This window comes from Muntiacus reevesi, unplaced genomic scaffold (genome assembly GCF_963930625.1).
Source record: "Muntiacus reevesi unplaced genomic scaffold, mMunRee1.1 SCAFFOLD_141, whole genome shotgun sequence".
Classification (NCBI taxonomy): Eukaryota; Metazoa; Chordata; class Mammalia; order Artiodactyla; family Cervidae; genus Muntiacus; species Muntiacus reevesi.
The window spans coordinates 2260-23866 of record NW_027078017.1 but is presented as its reverse complement, the minus strand read 5'-3'; the positions used below and the strand labels follow the sequence as shown (position 1 = coordinate 23866).

The window sequence follows — 21607 nt, the reverse complement described above, 5'->3', positions numbered from 1 at the left end:
GATAATTTCATTTAAAAAAGCACATCAATACTGTCAATTGAAAATATACCATGAGCAGAGAATGATTCCATACTTCAGCACTAGACTGGCTACTGGCTTGCTTCTTCACTTTAAATTACATTCATGAAGCTACATATATATAAAGATACGGCAATAATACTCACTGAGAACACAATCAGGCAAAAAGCTTATTGATTATTTTACTCATTTGAATATTCACTAGGGGACAAAGCACTTGTTGGCACAAAACTCTTAAGATGTAACAATATTTAATCATTCAAAATACAGTATTAATCCTCTTAAAACTTCAGAAGGCAAAGATTCCAGTCATGCAAATATTCTTCTGTAAACTATCTCCAAATCAGAATTCTGCTGACTCAAAACTAATCAGAATACAACACAACAGTAGAGTCCTGAGCCCAAGGGTTCCTGCTACAATGGCCGTTTACTAAATGAGAGCATGTCATTCTGCTACTCAAAGCCCATCAACACCCCTCCCTCATCTCTCTGCAAGTAAAAACCAAATTCCAACACCGGTGCCCAGTCCCTTCCAGATCTGCCCTGCCCCGCCCCCCGCCCCCCACCGCACCTCTCACGCCCGCCCTCCCATCCTGAACCTGACTCGCCGTGCTCCCACCACCACGGCCTGGTTGCTCCTCCAGTGCTCCAGGTTGCTCTTGCCTTGGGGCACTTGTGCTGTGCTGGGAAAGCTTTCCTCGGAAATTCCCACTGCGCACCCCTGCTTATCTTTAAAATTTGTGCTCAAATGTTGCCTTCTCGGACCACCCTTTTTGAAACCGCAACCTTTCTGATGTCCTAGCATTCCCTGCTTTATTTTCTCTAGAGCTCTCAGCAGTACCTTCCAGCAGACTATGAAGTTGACTTTTATGTTGGTCCTTCTCCACTGGAATATGTACTCTGAACAGGCAAGTGTTCGCCTGTCTCCTTCAGCGCCGTTCTCTTTCGTGCATACAACAGTGTCAGCACACAGCAGATGCTCAGCGCGTTTGCTAAGGGAACGTGTGAATGGCTCTTTCTTGTCCAGCTGTGGCCATCCGTGTGTGTGTGTGCTCAGCCACTCAGTCGTGTCCCACTCTGCGACCCCACGGACTGTGGCCACCAGGCTCCTCTCTCCACGGGATTCTCCAGGCAATGGTACTGCAGTCGGTTGCCATTTCCTTCTCCAGGGGATCTTTCCAACCCAGGGATCAAGCCTGCATTTTCTACATTGACAGGTGGATTTTTTTTTTATCATTGCGCCACCTGGGAAGCCCAAGTGGTATTTATCACTGTTGTAATCTCTGCGTCTCACAAGTCTGGCACCATCCTGTCCCTTGTTTTGGGATTCTCTCTTGTGACTTATAATCTCTATTCCTACTATCATCCTCTTCGTCCAAGATTTCATTTCAGTTCATTATTGTATTAGGTTCTTAGATTCCCCTATCAAGTCTCTTCCTGTGTCTGAAGAATGCTGCTAGGACTCACGACTCAGATTTTTCAACCTAACTTCTCACTCTTCTAGAATATGGAATTTCAGCTTCAGTCAGGCTGGTCTTCTTAAAGTCCCGGGAAAAGAGTCAAGTCCAATGTTTTCTATGAAGTTTTCTCCTGTGGCTACAGGTCATGAATTTCCTTTCTCTAACATGCTATACATTTAAACTCATATCCAGTTCAGCACTTAACTCTGGCCGGCTGCTAAGGATAGTTGCTCTTCCCGGGCAGACCTGACGCTCTCTGGAAGTAGGAGCATGTGTGGGAGCCACTTCTTATTCTTACATATGGATTAGTGAGTACAAAAGAGGCACACAGTGAAAATCTGGTGAGTGACAAAGAAATGTACCATAATATGATAATCCAATTTTTCCAGCTAGTGTGTCCCACAATCAGGAACAGAAATACCCATGTTCCTCTGTGCCTGGAACAATGGAATGTCTGCTTAATAAAGAGGCACACTGCATGTGCTTAAAAGAACAGATTACAGGTTCTTATAAAGCAAATGCCTCATTGAAAATATAACTTCATACTCTCTAGTTTTTATATTGCACATAAAGCAACTCAGGAAATAATTATTTAACTAACTAAACTAAATGATGCTTCAAGCTACAGTATGGCCTAATACTATATTGAAGTTCAAAATTTAGCTATTCTCCATCTAAGTACATAAAATAAATGTTCTCCAGAATTTTAGACTCTGTGGGAGAAGGCGAGGGTGGGATGTTCAGAGAGAAGAGCATTGAAACAAGTATACTATCAAGGGTGAAAGAGATCACCAGCCCAGGCTGGATGCATGAGACGGGTGCTCAGGGCTGGTGCACTGGGAAGACCCAGAGGGATGGGATGGAGAGGGAGGCGGGAGGGGGGATCAGGATGGGGAACACATGTAAATCCATGGCTGATTCATGTCAGTGTACGGCAAAAACCACTACAATATTGTAAAGTAATTAGCCTCCAACGAATAAAAATAAATGAAAAAGAAAAAAAATGTTTTCCATAGCTAATGAGCACTAAGAAATTCAACTACTTGCTGCTTTTTTAAGAACATACAACAGTGCTTCAAATGTCACTTGCGGAACTGAACACACGACCTCTCGATTCTAAAAGATAATGCTCTATACTCAGTGAGTAGCTGACGTCAAATCCATACCTTTGTTAGTCCCTCATATTTTCGATAATCCGTACTCTCTAGCCACTCCATCAGCTTGGCATATCGGAGTAAGTCTCTATGAAATGCATGATGATTAGGTAAAGTCAGTTCAATAGAGCGCTGAGCAAGAGTTGAACTCTGATCATGACCCTAGAGTGAATAAATAAGGACATAACTATCACTGACAGTATAAAGAAACATTGTTGTAACTAAATATCCTTAATAATGATCAAGCATGGCCAAGCAAAAACAACAGAACATAGAAATATAAGAACCGAGTACTTACTTGTCTTTTTTTAATCATCCTGTGTATACAAACTGAACACCACCACCATAAAATAGTCATAAACACACAAGAATGACTCTCTGATAAGTCGACTCATTTTATCTTTTAGAGTAGTTGAGAATGAATAGTTTAATCAACTTTACCTCTCCCATAACATTTTACAATTGACTAAGCAAATAAATATCATGATATAAACTGTTACTAAGAAACACACACCGAACAGGGGAAGTCATTCAAAAGAAATTGTCTCCATCTATGATATCTCCATTAGAGTCTACGATATTTAAACAGCAGGTGAAAATGCACAGGACACAGAATGTCAGAACTAGGAAGGACTGCAGATGACTGCTTCCTGGGCTTTCCAGGACAGCGCTCAGTGCTCAGTTGCTGGATCATATCCTATTCTTGGCCAACCCAATAGATTGTCTGTAGCCTGCCGGGCTCCTCTGTCCATGGGAGTTCCCAGCAAGAGTACTGGTGTAGGTTGCCATTTCCTCCTCCAGGGGATCTTCCCCACCCAGGGACTGAACCTATGTCTTCTGCACTGCAGGCGGATTCTTTACCACTGAGCCACCTGGGAAGCCCTTTCCAGGATAACCCCTAATAATAATGTAATTTTAATTTTTCCATTAATTTTCTACAGAAGCAACTATATAATTTTGTTTTTAATCCTTGACATGACTTATATAAATGAGCACGTTTTCAATCAGCCTGAGGCAGACGATGCATCCTGACTTTTGTTCTAGAGTATATGGATCCAGTAGATCAGCTGACCCAACGGAACAAACTGAAATTCAAAGGGCTAAGTGATCCACACAGGCCACACAGGCGGAAGGCTAGAATCTGAACCTCAGCCATGTGAGTCTCACTTCTGTTTTCTTTTAAAAACATGCCAAACAAAACCATTCTAACCAGACTCAAAAACTGCTGAAGGTCATTACAAACATTACATTTCAGAAATGTTTACCACATCAGAAGGATGACTGAGATTCCACTGACTCACAGATATTAGATACTGTACACAGAGAGAGATTAGTTTTAAGTCTGCTAATGTCTCCAAATTGTGCCTTAATTAAGTTACATTAACTAAAAGGAAGGAGTATTTGACAAACTTGTTATTGCTGATAAATGTTTTCCAAATATTTTACCCTTATTAATAATAACATTAGATATATTTCCATTATCCTTCCTCATTAATTTTTTCAATAATTCAAGACTCAAAATCATGGTTTATGTTCTTCTATAGCTGTTTACTCAGGTCACTGCATGTTAAGTTGTACTATTTAATTTAATGTCAGGAAAACTCTTCAATTAAAAACCTTCATCTCTCCTGCAAAATGGAAGAACCAACATTTATAGAGAATTTTATGGTTTACAAAGCTCTTCTACATATATTACTATTCAAAACTTTCTACTGTAAGTAGCATTTCCAGATCATCATCATGTGAAAATTCACTGATATAAAAACATTATTACCTTCAGACTATTAGGATATATTAAATATTGTTAGTGTTAACAGAAAGATTTTAAGAGAAACTGGTTTCAAAATATATAGGAAGGAGAAAAAATACTTAAATTGCTTAATTCAATCAATAATATAGATAACTATCATATCTAGAATTCAATCGTGCTAAGAATTTTACTCTTTATATACTTTAAAAATTAAGACATTGTTTAAAGTTTCTTATTAGAGATAAATAAATTAGTAATGATGACTGAAAACCTTTTGAAAAGGACTGGCCATTCTAGATGCCTTTAAGAACACCATGATTCATGAGAAGAGGTCAAAATATCAACATTAACAGGAGTTTTGGAAGAAGCTGATTCCAACCCTCATGAATGACTTTGAGGGGTATGACTTCAGTACAGGAAGTAACTATAGATGTGGTAGAAAGCAGAACTAGAATTAGAAGTGGAGTCTAAAGATGTGACTGAACTGTTATAATCTCATTTAACAGATATTTAATGGATGAGAAGTTGCTTCTTACGGATGAACAAAGAAACTGGTCTCTTGAAAGAGAATCTACTCCTGATGAAGATGCTGTGAAGGCTACTGAAATGACAACAAAGGATTTAGACTATAATTAATACATAAACTAAGTTGATAAAACAAGTGGCAGGATTTGAGAAGACTGACTCCAATTTTGGAAGAAGTTCTACTGTGGGTAAAATGCTATCAAACAGCATTGCATGCCACAGAGAAATTGTCTGAGAAAGGAAAAGTTGATCATTACAGCAAACTTCACTCTTGTCTTATTTTTAAAAATTGCCATAGCTACCCCAATCTTCAGCAATCACTGCCTTGGTCCTCCAGCACCTTCAACATTGAGGAAAGACCCTCCACCAGCAAAAAGATGATGACTCAGATGGTAGGCTCAGAGGGTGCTTAGCAATTTTTAGCAATGAAGTATTTTTAAAATAAATGTGTACATTCTTCTGTTAGACATAATGCTATTGCACACAATAGGCTACAATACTGTGTAAACATAGCTTTTTTACGCACTGGGAAACCAAAAAATTTGTGTGACTTGCTTTACTGACACATTCACTTCATTGTGGTGTCCCTAAGGTAGCCCCTATACACTGCTGTAGAGTTTTAAGTACATTACCTTTACCACATCCTCACAAGCATCTTGAGGGTAGCAGCCATTTCTTACTCTTACATATGGAGGACAGTGAGTCCTGTCACACAATGTAACACACAAATCAGACACACAATCAAAATTTGATGGTGAACAAAGACATGTAACCCAGTGCGGTAATCGAATCTTCCCAGTGTGTCCCACAACCAGGAACAGAAATCCCCTTGTTTCCCAACTCTTTGCTAGGTGACACGAAGTATTCAATTTAACACACAGAAAATCTCTTTTCTGCACTTGGGACACTGTCTTTCATCTTCATCAGCACATTCCAGGTTGTTGCAACATTCTGGTTTTTAACATGCATTACTCACATGTAACAATGCATATTAGATTTTCAGAACTGGGATGCATTCATTTTAAACAAAGCCATTAGTTTATAAGGCAAGGAAGCAAAAATCACAAATAATAGCATGTTATAACAAACAATTAAGGGTGGAGAAAGGATTATCATTTACTGACTGGTATTTTCCATACCATTTACAAATGTGGACTATAGCCTGTCAACAGGATAATTTAAAAAAACTAGGGAATTGTGTAAAAATAGATATTATTGAAATAATAGTGTAAGAAAAATGTGCATTAGTATTTCCTATGTGATTCCTAGGTTTACTTTTTTCCTGAAGCTTTTCAAGTCAAGTGGAATGTTAAGAGAGTCTTCCCCTGGTTCCCCCTTGCACGGTTAGTTAGCTGATCTTCCTTTACTCCCATGGTACCACCATAACATACACCCTCCCTCAGTCTGTTTGTCGCCCTTCTCTAGATCGTGAGCAACTAGAGCAAAGAATCAGCCTCTCATCTATTCCAATGAAATGTCTGGAATGCATCTTTAATCACTTGGCAAATGACTTCCAAATAAAGGAGTGAGTGAGTGAATGAAAGAATGACAGAAAGAAAGGCAAGCAGAATGAGATTAAATGCCTTTGGATCTAAATAAACTTTCTGTTATGGGACATTAAAAAAACTGCCACAAATATGGTTAACAGGTAGCTCAAATCAGTAAATTATAACTATAAAGATTCTGCTGCTATTAAGCTTAGTAAACCTTACAGGGGAAAAAAAAGAATCGGAGAAGCTGGAGCCAAAGTTGATGTACTCACAGGCACGGAAAGAAAGTAGGACCTGTTATAGAGTTGAAGGAGGGCCTGAGTAAACTAATCAGAAATAAAATAGAGTAAATACAATTGTTTCAGAATACTACAAAGTGAAAACAAAATAAGAACCTGGAATATCAGTCAGCATTTCTTGATGAACAAAATTTCACTCAACTTTTTTTTGGCCCCAAATCCCTATTAAAGAGATCATAAATACACAAAATCTAATTTATGACACCTAATTTATTCAAGAAATATTAAGTCTAATTTATTATTTATTAAAAAAAGCACCTTCTAGTCAAATCCCTCTAAGGTATACTTAACAGTAACATTTATATCATTGCCACAACCTTAATTATAACACCCTTTCCACATAGAAATAGAGATAAAGGTTTTCTATAAGATTAAATCAACTAGAATTTACAATTGAGTTAGTCATTTTTCTCATATTTATAAGTATATGGAGCCAATGAAATACTGAAAACATGGAATCAAGTCCCTGTTCTCACTTGAAAATACTGAAAAATAAAACAGGCCAAACATTAAAAACGTAACAAGTTTGGACTTATTTTTAGAAACAAGATTGTCTAAATGGGGTATATGTAACATGCAAGCACAATTATTTAAAACTTAGGGAATTTTGGCTAAAAGGAACTGTCTTCATAGGAGACCACTGAGGCCCCCAAAACATCTATGAGCAAATACATACATATCTAAAAATATTAAAATCAAATAAATATAGAAAGGAACATATTGTGCTCCCAATTAAATACATTAAAATTTTTTTTCTGTGACCATTTCATTTCAAGCTACAGGAACATGCCAGTACTATAATAAGATAAAATTACCTGTCGAACAAAAACATTGTTGAGGTGACTGGCCAGTCTCCGGGCAAAATTCTCTCGCAAATCACTGAAACGCTGCTGCTGCTGCTGCTGCTGCTGCTGCTCAACTGCCAGAAGCACGTCATGGCCTGAAATCGTGACAGCTTATTCAACGGGTTAAAGAGCTCCCGGATGTCTAAGGAGTGCATTTATAACAGAAGCCGTATTTCAGTTCTGAAGAACTCAACCTTTTGCTGGTTTATGCGTGTGTTTATAAAAGAAAGGTAAGGGGGAAAAACAGTGTAACTCAGCGATCCTCACGCTGCGGTCTTGCCTCAGCCTCACCTGGGAACGGTCAGAAACATGGATTCTAAGGCCTCAGAGCGGACCTACTGCTTCTGCGCTGGCCCCTAGCCGTGATCCCGATGCAAGCTCAAGTTTAGGAACCGCTGGTCTAGCAAAGCCTTACGGCATCTACTTTGTGCTAGGTCCTGTGAACAGCGCTGAAGAAAAATGCTGGTGTTAACGCAGAGTCACTGATGGTCAATCAGAAGGTACTGAAATGAACAAGTTCTTCGTGCCGATATAAATTATGTTTGAGAGTAAGTGAAACTTGTTTCAATAGCTAATAATCTAACCCTAAACCACCTGCCTCATGGACTTCTTGTCAAAAGCTTTACACTAAGTCAGAAGCTTAGTCCCAGGTTCTTGGGCAGATTTTATGGTCATACCTGGTCGAAGAGCTACATTCACGCACTGCAGCAGGGCATCTGCAGCATTGGTGCAGGCCTCAATGCCCCTGGAAGAAGAAAGATCTCCTTCCTGAAGTGCCTTTATATGACCTTTGGCCAGGTCCATGTGGCTCTGGAAAGTAAACAAACACACCATTTGTCTGTGTACTCTTAGGAAGTTTACAGGTAAGATGCTACGCAATCCTATTACTGGGTGTTTGAAACTTCAGTATTTTTAAATCTTGCTCTCCTAAGGAAACTAGAAAATACTTGCAAATGGGCTTTAGAGATCATTAGTTTTGTTTTTTTTTTTTAATTGTTGCTAGTAGTTTATAACCATGCTTACCACAAGAAACTCTATCTCAGACAGGAGTTTTACGTTATTAGTGTTACTGAGATGAATGAGGTGGTTGCTTTCGGAGATCTGATCCATCTGTTCTTTTACACTTTGGAGCATTTCCTCATAACTGCTCAGTTTCAATTCAATCTGATCCACCTCCTTGAGAGGCTCATCCAGTAACTTCATTAGGATGTTGACTTGCTTTTCAGAGGCCATGATAGACTGGATGTTGGCCTACACAGTTAAAAAGAGAAGTAATACTTCATATTCTTCAAATGAAATATCCATAAATCTTTGACAGCAGCGTGACTCAGCAGCAGCGGCAACAAAGGCTGACACACACATCTACACGTCTACTTTAATTGGCTGCTTTGTGTTTACACTCCACTTTTTCACACAGTATTTCAGGGAAGCACACGTCCCCTTATGTGGAGGTTAGGGACCAGATCTCAATACCGCATATTTAGGGCATGCGCCATGATGTATCATCAGCAATGGTGGACTCTCATTAGTGCCGTTAGGTTATACCATCTCTGACGCTGCTTCCAGCTCTATCAACTATAGACATTTTCTATAATCTGCAACATTTATGTAAAACCCTAAACAAAAGCATAATAATCACCTATGCTAATACCTTAGTTAAGAGGGTAGCAGTAGCATGCCAGTCTTTAACAGATACATGGAACTAATTTATAACTGTAGCATGATTGGTACTAATAGGATGTGGAAGAGTCTATTGCCATAAGATAGCTCCTTCTACAATATTCTTTCTTTTCTCTTTCATTTGCAACTACTTTTTTTTTCCAGACAAAGTAGCAACAAACCACCGACCCCTTATTAATATTTTCTAAAGACTCTATTGATTCTCAATTCCCTGAAATATGGAAGCTTTCAAACCCAAAATTAAGCTGCAAAGTAATATGATGACTTGAAACACAGAGGCAACATTAACTAGAAAATACAAACCACAAAGCCACATTAAGAAGGCAGATAACATGATATGAGGAAAAAATTTGGATAAAGAGTTAAAATAATATCATTGTATGGGTGATGCTAAAATTTCACATGTTATTTTATATACTATTCATAATAACTCCCATGGAGGTGCAGCCCAACTGTAAAGCAGCAGAGCTCTGACCCACTGAATCTTAAGCAGCAGAGCTGTGACTTGAACTGATCCAGGACAATTTTCACTTCAACATCTTGAAGTCTCTTCTAGGCTTTACTTCCAGAGAGTTCTACAAATTTGTAAGCTTGGGCTATTGGTGTAATCTCTGGACCTCAGTTCAACCTTACAACTTCTGTACCTTTCATGTATAAAATGCCAACACTCTTTTAAGTCTTAAAAACATTCCTTATTCTCAGAGTTTTTCTTAAATTCATACTTTGCCTAACAAAACGACACCCCCCTCACAAAACACTCTCATTTTAGATTTTTCTCATAAGACAGGTGCTACTTGTAGCTTTTTACTTCCTAAAGATGTACATGTAGGTACAAGCTCAGATATGTGCATACAAATAAACAGCATCTATTCCACAGCAGTTCAGAGGAGTCGTCAAACATCCTTTTGCCCTGGCTCTCCTGTTTTCACTACACTATTTTGCTCTCTTTGGGTAAAGGATTCGCTTCTTTCAGCTCACTCTCTCTCCTTCTAACTTGTACCTATTTTTTTCCCCCCAAACCACAAAAATGTTATTCTCTTGCCTTGAACTATTCTGAAGTGTTCCAGAGGCTGGGGGAATCAACCCCCAGGGTGGTTTCAGGTTGGCTACTTTCTACTTCCATCACTTCATATCAAGAACCTCCCCAAATCCAGAACCTCAGCCAACTGCCTTCACTGGCCTAATAGGAATGGTTCTGTCTCTGGACCAAGAACAGTGAAAGACAGAGGGAGGCAGCTGGTGATGCGCTTCTAGGGAAAGACAGCAACGATCCCACCGTCTAGGCTCAAAGGCAGCGGCAGCAGAATATGAACATCACCAGTCTCCTCAGCTTACCACACATCACTAGCCACACGTTACAAGAAAGGCTGACCCCATCTAACACCTGCAGCTCTCTGGACAACCTTTCTGCAAAGGCCTCGGCGCTAGAAATTGCATATTCACAGCCTTCCATCATTATCTCAATATCCCGCTCTTCTCTTGCATTTAACTCTTGGCATTCATCCACTGCCTCTTCCTCACCTCCTGTCACACTCTGATTTTCTCCACTTGGAACAGATTCTTAAAAGAGGGTAAAAATTAAAAATAAAGTAGTAAAAAACTAGGAAGGACAACAGCATTGTACTTACAGGTAAGGTCAGTTATAAGCACAGGTCACATTTAGAGGCTGAAAAATAGGAAAAAAATGATTCAAAATATATGAAAAAAAACTTATTTTATGAAGAACCGCATATGTTAACATGTCTATTATAACAAAAGCATGCAGTCTAATTTATTGACTTGTGTTAAAACAGGCCTTAGTCACACTTTCCCAAAACATAATTAAACTATAAAACAAATATACAACCGGAAACGAAACACGTGTACAAGCCTAACCTTTTTTTTTCTCTACCTGAGATAACTGTTGCTCTAATACAATAATGCTTATAATTCAGGACACATGAGGAACAATTTGCTTTCCTTTTTTTTCCAGGTAACACCTTCTTCTGTTATTTTTGTTCTTTCTATCTTTGTTATGTTTTGTGTTTTCCTCCAAATAACTTTCAATTGAAATTTTAAAAATGCATCTACAATTCATAATTTATTTTGGGCAATGAAAATATTAACTGAACTTTCCATTTCTCTCTGTAAAAATTTTTCACATGTGTTTATAAAATTTCTAAGGATCAGCTAATAGAAACTTTCTCAATATCTGTATAGTAAGAACAACATCATGGCTGTGTAAAACTACAAAAATTTCAGCTGTCTTCCTGCTTCAAAACAAAAGACCAGGAGGTCAGAACTGAGATGCTTTCTAGATAAATGTTTCAGTTCACTTTCTGGAAAGAACAGACTCAGCATATGGGATTTTACATAAATCTTGAGATCGAGAGATAAAATGAAAAAAATAATTTTACCCTTAAATAAACCTCGAAACAAAGTTACTGATTTTCAACAATTCACAGGACACGCTTTAAAACACAAATTCCAAGTGTTTTAGATATTCATTATTTTGTATGAAAATGAGAATCTACATTCAGCATGACTTGACATATGTTAACTTGTCCTTGAACAAAACACACCTAATTCAAAGTAACAAATGATCTACTCTTAAGAATGCTAATTAGCCAGCTTTAGATAACATGCCAGAAAAAAAAGAGGGGCTAAAACTTTCGGCACAGGCAATTACAGACTGCAGTACACAAACGCAAGTCCCTTAGAGCGGCGTCTCCCAGCTCTCAGCCCTTTCCAAGTCACTCTGGAAATGTTAAAAGTGTTTTGTGTGCAGCTTTTTAGCCACTAGGGGGCAGGGGATGCCCAGTTCATTCTGCACAGCTCCTTACACAAGTAAACATTTAAAATAAACAAATATTTTAAATGATCATAATTGTTTCAGAAGGCATCTTCTCACATAAGCAAGGTCATGAATCACTGTCAAGTAAAACTGAAGTAGCACCAAATCAATAACAAGAAACATTTTTATGGACTTTGAAACTTTAGAAAGCATTTGTATGTTCATTATCTAATGTAATCCTCAAATAAATTCCATGAAATAGTTATTATTTTCCCATTAGAAATTACCACATACTATGTCCTTAGTGACTGCCCAAGAAAAGCTGAAATCTTGAGTGTTACACCTATTAATGCCAAGGTCCCCGCCCCACCCCATGGGAATGCTGGATGCTAAAACTGACAGGGATTTTCAGCTCAAGATGGCAGACTAGGACACATTTACTTTATGTTCCTTCTGAAACCATACTTAAATAAAAGTGTAGAAATACCAAAATTAATAAGCCAGTAAAAGCCAAGAGGTTGTGGAAGTCATCAACTACAGAAAGATTTCAACATATTTCGAGAAGGCAAAAAATGAAACCGAGTGATGAATAAAATAACTAAGGAAAGACTGTCCAAAACCATACTTAAATAAAAGTGTAGAAATACCAAAATTAATAAGCCAGTAAAAGCCAAGAGGTTGTGGAAGTCATCAACTACAGAAAGATTTCAACATATTTCGAGAAGGCAAAAAATGAAACCGAGTGATGAATAAAATAACTAAGGAAAGACTGTCCTAAGGAGGGTCTGCACAAAGCCAGTTAGCTTTCAGTGAGTTCTGGTTATAGCAAAGGGCAAGGAAAGAAGAGGAGCTGAAAAACAAGGAAATTAAAGTTATTTTAGGGAAAAAAGTTACTTGTATGAGCTCCAGAGACCACTCAGCCTGCTGCCATATCAATCCATGGATTACAATGGATTGTTGGTAAGCAAGACAAGAAAATAAGGAAGAAACAAAAATGAAGAGATTGTTCCTTACTGAACTCTTCTCAAATGAGATCAAGGAATTATGGTTAAATGCCACAGCTGTAAATCATTTCTGCTCCTAGAGAGGTCAGATAGGGCTTATGATATTTCTCGCTTTTTTCAGACATAATTTAGGTCTGAGAAAAACCTTTTGTGTCCTCCAATCTCAAATCTTCTTGGGGATGGAAGTCCAAATTTACTCTGACATACTATAAAAAGAATCTCAAGAGCAGAGGGCAAACTAATTTATAATATATGAATTATGTCCAGTGTTATTTTAAACAGATTTTAAACTAAAATATATAAATAAAGTTTCACTGATCAATACAATTCTGGGTTCTGAAACCTCTACATGTCACATGCCTGCTGTGTAACACACAATGTCAGCCCAGGAGAAAGAAAACACTCCAATGAAGTAAGCCAAAGAAACAAGATTCAAACTCGATAAAGCCATGTTAGACTAGGAGTTTTCAGTCCTATCCTATTCTTTTGAAGCTTCTACCTTGTGAATAATAACATGTCTCCCTTGTCCTAGACACCCAAGAGTGTGACTTCTCTCCTGGGCATAAGAATCTTTAGAATTATATATGGTAGTAAAGAGTGGACCCAGCTGACATGCTCACAGTGACCAAACTGTACTGACTGACTGAAGCTGACACAGGGCTCCACTATGAAGCTGCAATAAGTGATGTGTTTGCTTTCTCAACATGAATGAGCTGCCTTACTGAACACACTCCAGGAAGGCCACAGAAACAGGCTTCTAATCCATACAGAATAATGCACTGGTAAATTTCTTTCAGGAAAGCCCATGATTTATCTAGACTATCATCTTTACATATCTGGATCCTTCAAACTATACCAAAGGGAAAACCTCCGCTGGTGCTATGCTGACAACTGGTGGTCCTTAACCTGCCTCTTCTGAGATCAGAACCCAACGCAGCAGGTGATCAATTCATGAATTGAGCAAAAGAAAACCTACAGGGTAGGATATAGACTCATTATAGGTATGACACTTAGGGCTAAGTGCCATAAGGAGGACAAGAAAAGAACAGTAACACGTGAAGCATGTATGGCGGGGAGGCACCACAGCCCAGAGCAGGTTTGGGTCACATCCTGGCTAAGCCATTACCATCTGCACACCCTGAAGAACAGTCTAAGATTTAACTGTTGTACCAAATTTCTAAAAAGAAGTGAAGAAAGAGGCTTACCCGCCAGAAAAGGACGTGGTGGGGTGCAGCACCTGGCCAGGTGAGGGCTCTGCATTCCGGCTGGTGATGATGGCAGAGGAGCCGCGGCGGAGAAGCTGCTCCTGGCTCCTGGCCTCGCAGAGAAGCTGGAGAGGTCCCCACAGGTGCTGGACCACCCCCGGGAGGGTGGGTGGCTCCTGCAGTCAGCTTTGCACAGGTCTCTGAGACCCAGGCAGGGAAGGGCCGGCAGATACACACGCAGGCACCAAGGGGGCTGCATGATGAGGAGCTAGATGGGATGAGCTCTGGAGAAGGAGGCCCCCACGGTCCTGAAGAGTCTCTGCACGGTGGCCCATCTGGTGCCAAACACCTGCCACCCACAGTGGGAGGTCTCAGCGGCTAGAGAGCCCGGGAGGGGTCGTGCACTGGGCCCCGCCCTTTGCCCCGGAATTTGCAGTTTCTCTGTGACACGTATACCATGGATGCGTCACAATTGCCAGGCTGAGTCCTCCTCTCTCCAGGGCGTGTTTGACCGCGAGAGGAGTAAGAAGCTAGGGAGACGCTCTCGCAGTTTCACATTCTATTCTCGGGTTATTTGGCGCACAATACGGGCGATTTACTGTGTAAACTTCTTTCTGGGCTCCGCCGCCGGCGCCCGCTGGGCCGGCGCTCGCTGGTTTTGCGCCCTCGGGGTGCCACCACATCTGGCCGGGGTCACCCCGCCGCCCCAGCTCCTGCTTTACAACCTGGTCGCAGGCTGCTCAACCAGGATCCAGTGCCCTCATCGTCCGGGTTTTACAGCATGCCGAAAAGGTGGTACCCAATCCAGCAGGCTGGGTACTCCCGTGTGGGCGGGCTACCCCTGGCGAACTTGAGGGAGCGGCCGAAGCAGCAGCCCGTCCTGTCCACTCGTAATTCCATGATGTTCGGACCTTCGAGAACCGTCAGAATTCCTCCACCGGGGCGCAAAATTACTCTCCTGCGTTCACTCCCTGAGCTACCTGTTCAGGTAGCCAAGGCTGGGAAGCCGGTACCAACCAGTCACCGCCCACTTCCTCGCGCAAAGGAGAGTAAGGCCATGGTCCAGGAAGATCAAAGGGAAGGCGTGACAGAGGAGGAAGGTCACACAGAGGCCGAAGGAGAGGACAACGGAAAGATGAGTCCGGACCGCAGCGGGGCTATGACAATGACACCTAGGCCCCAGGAGACCGGCGGGCTCCTCCCGCCCCTCCACTGCCCTCCCGAGCCTCCAAACCTCCTTCCGGGGCACCCAGGAGGCAACTTCAGTGAGAAAGCCCAGGTGTCTCGGACGAAGCCTTCCTCCCAAAGCCCCGCCATCTGCTCAGACGGCACTGCTGGAGACGGCCGGCCTCCCTCGCAGCCTGGCCCCCTGGCCACGGTGCTCTCTGCCCCAAGTCCGCGCTGCAGCCTGCTGCCCGAGAGGCCAGGAGAAGTGGTGCTGGGTGAAGACCACCAACCCGGCTGCCCAGAGTCACCGATGTCCGGGAAGGCGCTGCAGCGTGAGCCACCTTCAGACACCCCGCGGAGAAGCTCTTCTCCCCTGGGAGCCGCCGGCAGTGGGCGCCCCCGCAAGAGGACGATGCCCCCGCCGCTTTTTCTGCCACTGCCGCCCCCGCTGCCGCCACTGCCGCCCCCGCTGCCGCTGCTCTGGGGTCGCAGTGACCTTCCCCCGCCTCCGAAGCTTCCAGCCATGACTCGCGCCAAAACCCGGGGCACCCTGAAACAAAACAGGGACCGTCAGAGGAACAGAATCCTGAGGGATCCAAGGCAGGCCATGCGACGCCGCAGCGCCGCCCCGCCTGCCCCAGGGACCACAGGCTCCCTGCCTCCGGTCAGTCACACGTTGCAGGTCCCTCCTACCACCACCAACTTGGCCGACCTGTCCTCCAGATTCCCCAATCTGGCTGGCCTTCCACCTTGCCTGACACCTTATGTGGATCGGGTGGCAAGACACACAGCCCCCGTGGACTCTCATTCTGCTAGTCCTGCAGATGCTCTGCCTCCAGTTTCCAATCCCACTGTGGGAACTGCCCTCAAGGAGGATGCGGGCACTGCGTGTGCAGTCAGAGCAACACCACCTTCTATTTCTGACCTCTCCACACCCCTGAGCACCCCAACCCTCCCCTTCCAGCCACCCTCCGACAAAAATGAATCCCCAACACCCATGTGTGTAGATTCTCCCCCTCCCTCATACTTACTCACCCCTCTTCCAGACCGCCCCATCGCTCCCCCTGCTACAACTTCTACTGGAGTCCCTTTTACCACCACAGTCACAGCATCTCCAAGTGTAACCTTCCTGTCTCCTTCAGATCAGGACGTCACTGACATGGACACTACTCCCCCGGCTCATGCTGTAACCTTTCAGTCTCCCCCAGGTATTGGGGTGGAGCAGACACGCACTGCAGGGAGACCAGACACCACCAGCGCCATTTGTGCCGACGGTCTCCTGCCCTGCTTCAATCTTTAACTATGCCTTTCACTCCCAAACCAACCCTCACCCTACATCTGCAGCCACTGATGGGCAGCAGAGAGCCTCTGTTTTTCCCAAGCCCCCATCTGGGGCTCCGGCTGCTGTCTTCCCCGGGCCCCCACCCGGAGGTCAGGCTGCCGCCATTCCCGAGCCCTCATCTGGGGCTCCGGCTGCCGCCTTCCCTGGGCCCCCACATGGTTATCAGGCTGCCGCCTTTCCCGGGCCCTCATCTGGGGCTCCGGCTGCCGTCTTCCCCGGGCCATCACCTGGATATCAGGCTGCCGCCTTTCCCGGGCCCTCATCTGGGGCTCCGACTGCCATCTTCCCCGGGCCCCCACCTGGGGGTCAGGCTGTCGTCTTCCGCGGGCCCACACCCGGAGGTCAGGCTGCCACCTTTCCCGGGCCCCCACCTGGGGGTCAGGCTGCCGCCTTTCCCGGGCCCCCATCTGGGGCTCCGGCTGCCGCCTTCCCCGGGCCCCCACCTGGGGCTCCGGCTGCCGCCTTCCCCGGGCCCCCACCTGGGGGTCAGGCTGCTGCCTTTCCCAGGCCCTCATCTGGGGCTCCGGCTGGCGCCTTCCCCGGGCCCCCACCTGGGGGTCAGGCTGTCGTCTTCCCCGGGCCCCCACTCGGAGTCAGGCTGCCGCCTTTCCCGGGCCCCCACCTGGGGCTCCGGCTGCCGCTTCCCCGGGCCCCCACCTGGGTATCAGGCTGCTGCCTTTCCCAGGCCCTCATCTGGGGTTCCGGCTGCCGCCTTCCCCGGGCCCCCACCTGGGGGTCAGGCTGCTGCCTTTCCTGGGCCCTCATCTGGGGCTCCGGCTGGCGCCTTCCCCGGGCCCCCACTCGGAGTCAGGCTGCCGCCTTTCCCGGGCCCTCATCTGGGGCTCCGGCTGCCGCCTTCCCCGGGCCCCCACTCGGAGTCAGGCTGCCGCCTTTCCCGGGCCACCACCTGGGTATCAGGCTGCTGCCTTTCCCGGGCCCCCACCTGGGGGTCAGGCTCTCGTCTTCCCCGGGCCCCCACCTGGGGGTCAGGCTGCTACCTTTCCCGGGCCCTCATCTGGGGCTCCGGCTGGCGCCTTCCCCGGGCCCCCACCTGGGACTCTGGTTAATGTCTCCCTTGGAACCCCATCTACGGCCTTGGGTCCTGTCTTCCCCGGCCCCACTGTGTAGGACTCCAGCCAGTGTCTTCCCCATCCCTCCATCTAGGGTTCTGCCCACTCTCTCCCCTAGCCCCCCATCTACAGCTTTTGGTCCTGTCTTCCCTGGCCCCCTCTCTAGGGCTTTGGCTCTTTCCCTCAGTCCCCAAATTATGGCTTTAGGTCCTGCCTCCCCCAGCCCCCCATCTATTGCTTCAGCTCCTGTTTTCCCCAAACCCCCATCTATGGCTTCGGCTCCTGCCTCCCCCAGCCCCCCACCTATGGCTTCGGCAGTTATCTATGCTTCAGCAGTCAGCATCTCTACAGATGTCAAACCAGTCTTTGACATCAAAGCTATGGATGCACCTCCTCCTCAGACTTTACTTTCTAGTCTACCTCTGACTCCAAGGACAACCACTACTCATACCACATGGCTCTTCCTGGTTCTGAGAACACAGCACCCAGTGGCAGCGATGCCTGGACCCGAGCCTCGACTTATTTACCTGTGGACGTGGTCAACAGAGGTACCCATGTTTCAAGTGAAGCTTGAAACCCAGAACTCACCATTGAACCCACATCTGGGGCCAACAACAGGAAGAAGCCTAACAAGTCTATTCCACTGGGAAACCCATTAGCCCTAGCACAAGATGAAAAGCTAACCTCTTCTGCAGTCCAGCCACCCAGAGGAAGGATAATGGATTCGGGTTTACCAGATCCCCTGTCTTCCACCACCACCATCAACATGCAGCCGCCCTCTGTCTACAGCTCAGGTATTTTCCCCAGGGATGTATCTGCTACTTCTGGTTTTGGAATGGATACCACAGTGCCCAGTCCTGGAGACAGTAGCTTGTTGTCTTGCTAGTACCACATGAGGCCCACTGTTGATGGGGCTGCAGCCTCTATGGCTGGTGGGAGTTTTGGGTTGGTGTGAATGCCCTAGGCCTCACTTATTCAGAAGCATCTGGCCCACCTCACTTTTGCACAGAACTGTGTGGGACACCCAGCACCACCTGTGTTCCTACTGTGGCCAGATCACCTTGGGCTCATCTCATTGCAGCTGGCTGCTGCAGTAGGAACAGCAAGCCCCCATCCCAGCATCCGGGCACATATCTGGTTCCAACTTGAATCCAAACGCCTGGGGTCTCCTTCAGCCAAGTCCAGGTGGTAGAGTCACGGCAGGGGAAACCACCATCCTTATGGTTAGAGGTCGGGGTGTTACCACTTCCCATCACTGCACCCAGGACCCACATGAGTGTAGACAATCTACAGTTACAAATCCCATCACCATGAAGAAGAAATTTGTGTCAAGGGACAAGTCAATTTCAACTTTTCACTAGAACAACACTGCATCCATTGGATCTGCAACTGTGAGACCCACCCCTGGCTTGAAACCCACTAGAAGTTCCACCTGACTTCCAAACACAAGGGGTCCACCTGTCCAAGATCCAAGTGGTGGTGGTATAGGAGGGAACGTCATCATTCCCAGGAATGGAGGACCTGGTAGCCACACTTCCCATCAGTACAACTGGGACCCACCTGGCCAATACACCATGGGTGAACACATGGAAGGAGCCACATCTCATCTCGGATGGGAGGCCCCAGTGTCAGCACCTGCCACTGGGCTCGGAACTCATATATGCAAAGCACAGAGCGGGTGACGGGGGCCAGCACCTCACCCGCTGTGACTGGGTACACTTCTGCTGTCCCATTCACACAAAGCACCCAGGCCTCCCCAGCCCAAACCCACGTAGTACGATGGGGGATAGCACCATATATATTTAGAGAGGAATGTCTGCACTCAGAACTCCTGGGACCCCAACTCAGGGCACCCCTCTGACTTTGGAGGAGCACGATGTTGCCTTTAGCAGCAATGAGCCAAAGGACCACACGCTCAGCGATATGCACGAGTAGGTGTGTGTTGTATGTGCATGGGTGAGGAAGGTGGGTGTGTGTGTCGTGCAGGCTGAGAAGTATCTGAGCCCAGTTCAGAACTACATACCAGAATTGAGAAGTTCCATGTGGAGGATGGAAAGTAATCTGCATGTATCATCCACTATGCCATCCCTGGTTTGACTGTAAACTTGGCCGACCCAAACTTCTGGATATTTTCCCTACACTTGGAACTGGCAAGTTCTACAGCTGTCTTTAGCTGCTTCCTCTCCCCCTACCCATTTGCCTCAATGGACACTTATCTTTCCCAGCTTTATGGACAAATATGTATATAGGTAATTTATATATAAGTAAAAACTTATTCCTGTTAATCTACTACTGTTTGTGTGTCTTTACCCATTGATATATATGAGTCATGATGTGTTGAGGCAGACTTAAGGTTGCAAAATTTTCTGGGTCCCAGTGACTGGGTTGTGGAGCTAGGCATACATTATGACCATGTGTGCTGACTTCTGAAATCTGCTTTGAGTGTAAGGAGTGACAGTCCAGGAAGAACTAAGGTCCAGAGGAGGCAGAGACAGGGCAGCTCATCCTTACTTCTCTATGTCTCTCTCTCTCCCCCTGCACCACTCGAACCACACCAGAGGCCAGACAATCCCTGATGTGTGAAGAGGAAACACACTTGATGGTTTTCGTTTTTGAAAACGTTTAAATGTCTCTTTTGTGCATCTTTTGATCCAATTGAAACTTAGGCCAGTCATCTCTGTATGTTCCCACTTCACCCAGAGAGGATGGACTTTGTATCCAGGTTCATGTGTCTGGAGAAACAAAGGAAGAGTCCATGCCTGCTCTGTAATTGTTGAAAATTTAAGTTTACTTCAAGTTGATCATACTGCTTAAAGTATCAGAAAAGATTCTCTTCAATAACTGGCTTGGCTCTGAGATAGGCTGCTAAAATACCAAACATAAGAGGTATAACTGTGTCCAGTTCTAGCAGACCCTAGAGTTTTGCTGGGCCTCCAGGAGGTTCAATAAAGGCAAAACTCCTGACTCTCTGTAGCCTATCCTGTAGTCAGAGGGGAGAACAGAAATCAGTGTAAATTATCTGACAAGCTGGTGGTGTGGTTTAGTTGCTAAGTTGTGTCAGACTCTTTGCAACCCCAGGGACTGTAGCCCACCTGTAGGCTCCTCTGTCCACAGGATTTTCCAGGCAAGGATACTGGAGTGGGTTGCCATTTCCTTCTCCAGGGGGTCTTCCTGACCCAGAGATCGGGCCAGGTCTCCTGCATTACAGGTGGATTCTTTACTGACTGAGCCTCCAGGGAAGCCTAGTAACAAACGCAACAGAGATTGAGCAGTGTATGGGCAGAGAAACAAGGTGTTCCAGTTAAACAGTAGAACAGGATAAGTCTTACTGGGAAGGTGGAGTTTGAACAGTGTAGCGGGAGGGAACTGAGTCAGATATCTGAGGAAAAAGCATTCCAGATAATGGGAATAACCTCTGCAAGGCCCAGAAGAAGGACACCAATGTCCTAAGGGAAAAGCTAGTAAATAATGCGGCTGGAAGAAAGTCAGAAAGTGGGAAGGGAGAAGAGAAGAGGAAAGGAGGGTGGAGAAGATGTGGATTGAATTGTGGCATCATCATTTATTGATTGTGTGATCACAAAGTTAATCCAACCTTCAAACGTTTCAGTGAAATCAGTGATTTTCCTATGGCCAATTTACCTCACACGAGTTTTGGAAGGATAAAATAACACAGGGAAATGAATTATAAGCCACTGTTATTATTCTACACATAAAGACAGATAGACAGACAGATATAGAGAGTTAAGACAATTTTTTTGTCCCCCTCCACAGATTCATATATTGAAGCCCTATCCCCTTATGTGTGATGGAATTAGGAGATGGAGT

General features: G+C 44.7%; 1 protein-coding gene across 1 annotated transcript in view; it reads right to left on the bottom strand.

The window, feature by feature from the left end:
• Positions 1 to 15703, bottom strand: part of LOC136155401 (exocyst complex component 1-like) — a 48648-nt gene extending 32945 nt beyond the window's left edge. The window contains 7 exon segments of the mRNA XM_065917141.1: positions 2645 to 2794; positions 6670 to 6723; positions 7512 to 7636; positions 8219 to 8351; positions 8565 to 8792; positions 10850 to 10887; positions 14204 to 15703. Coding sequence (XP_065773213.1) covers positions 2645 to 2794; positions 6670 to 6723; positions 7512 to 7636; positions 8219 to 8351; positions 8565 to 8774 — 672 coding nt within the window. The 5' untranslated portion in view covers positions 8775 to 8792; positions 10850 to 10887; positions 14204 to 15703.
• Between the last annotated feature and the right edge of the window lie 5904 nt (positions 15704 to 21607).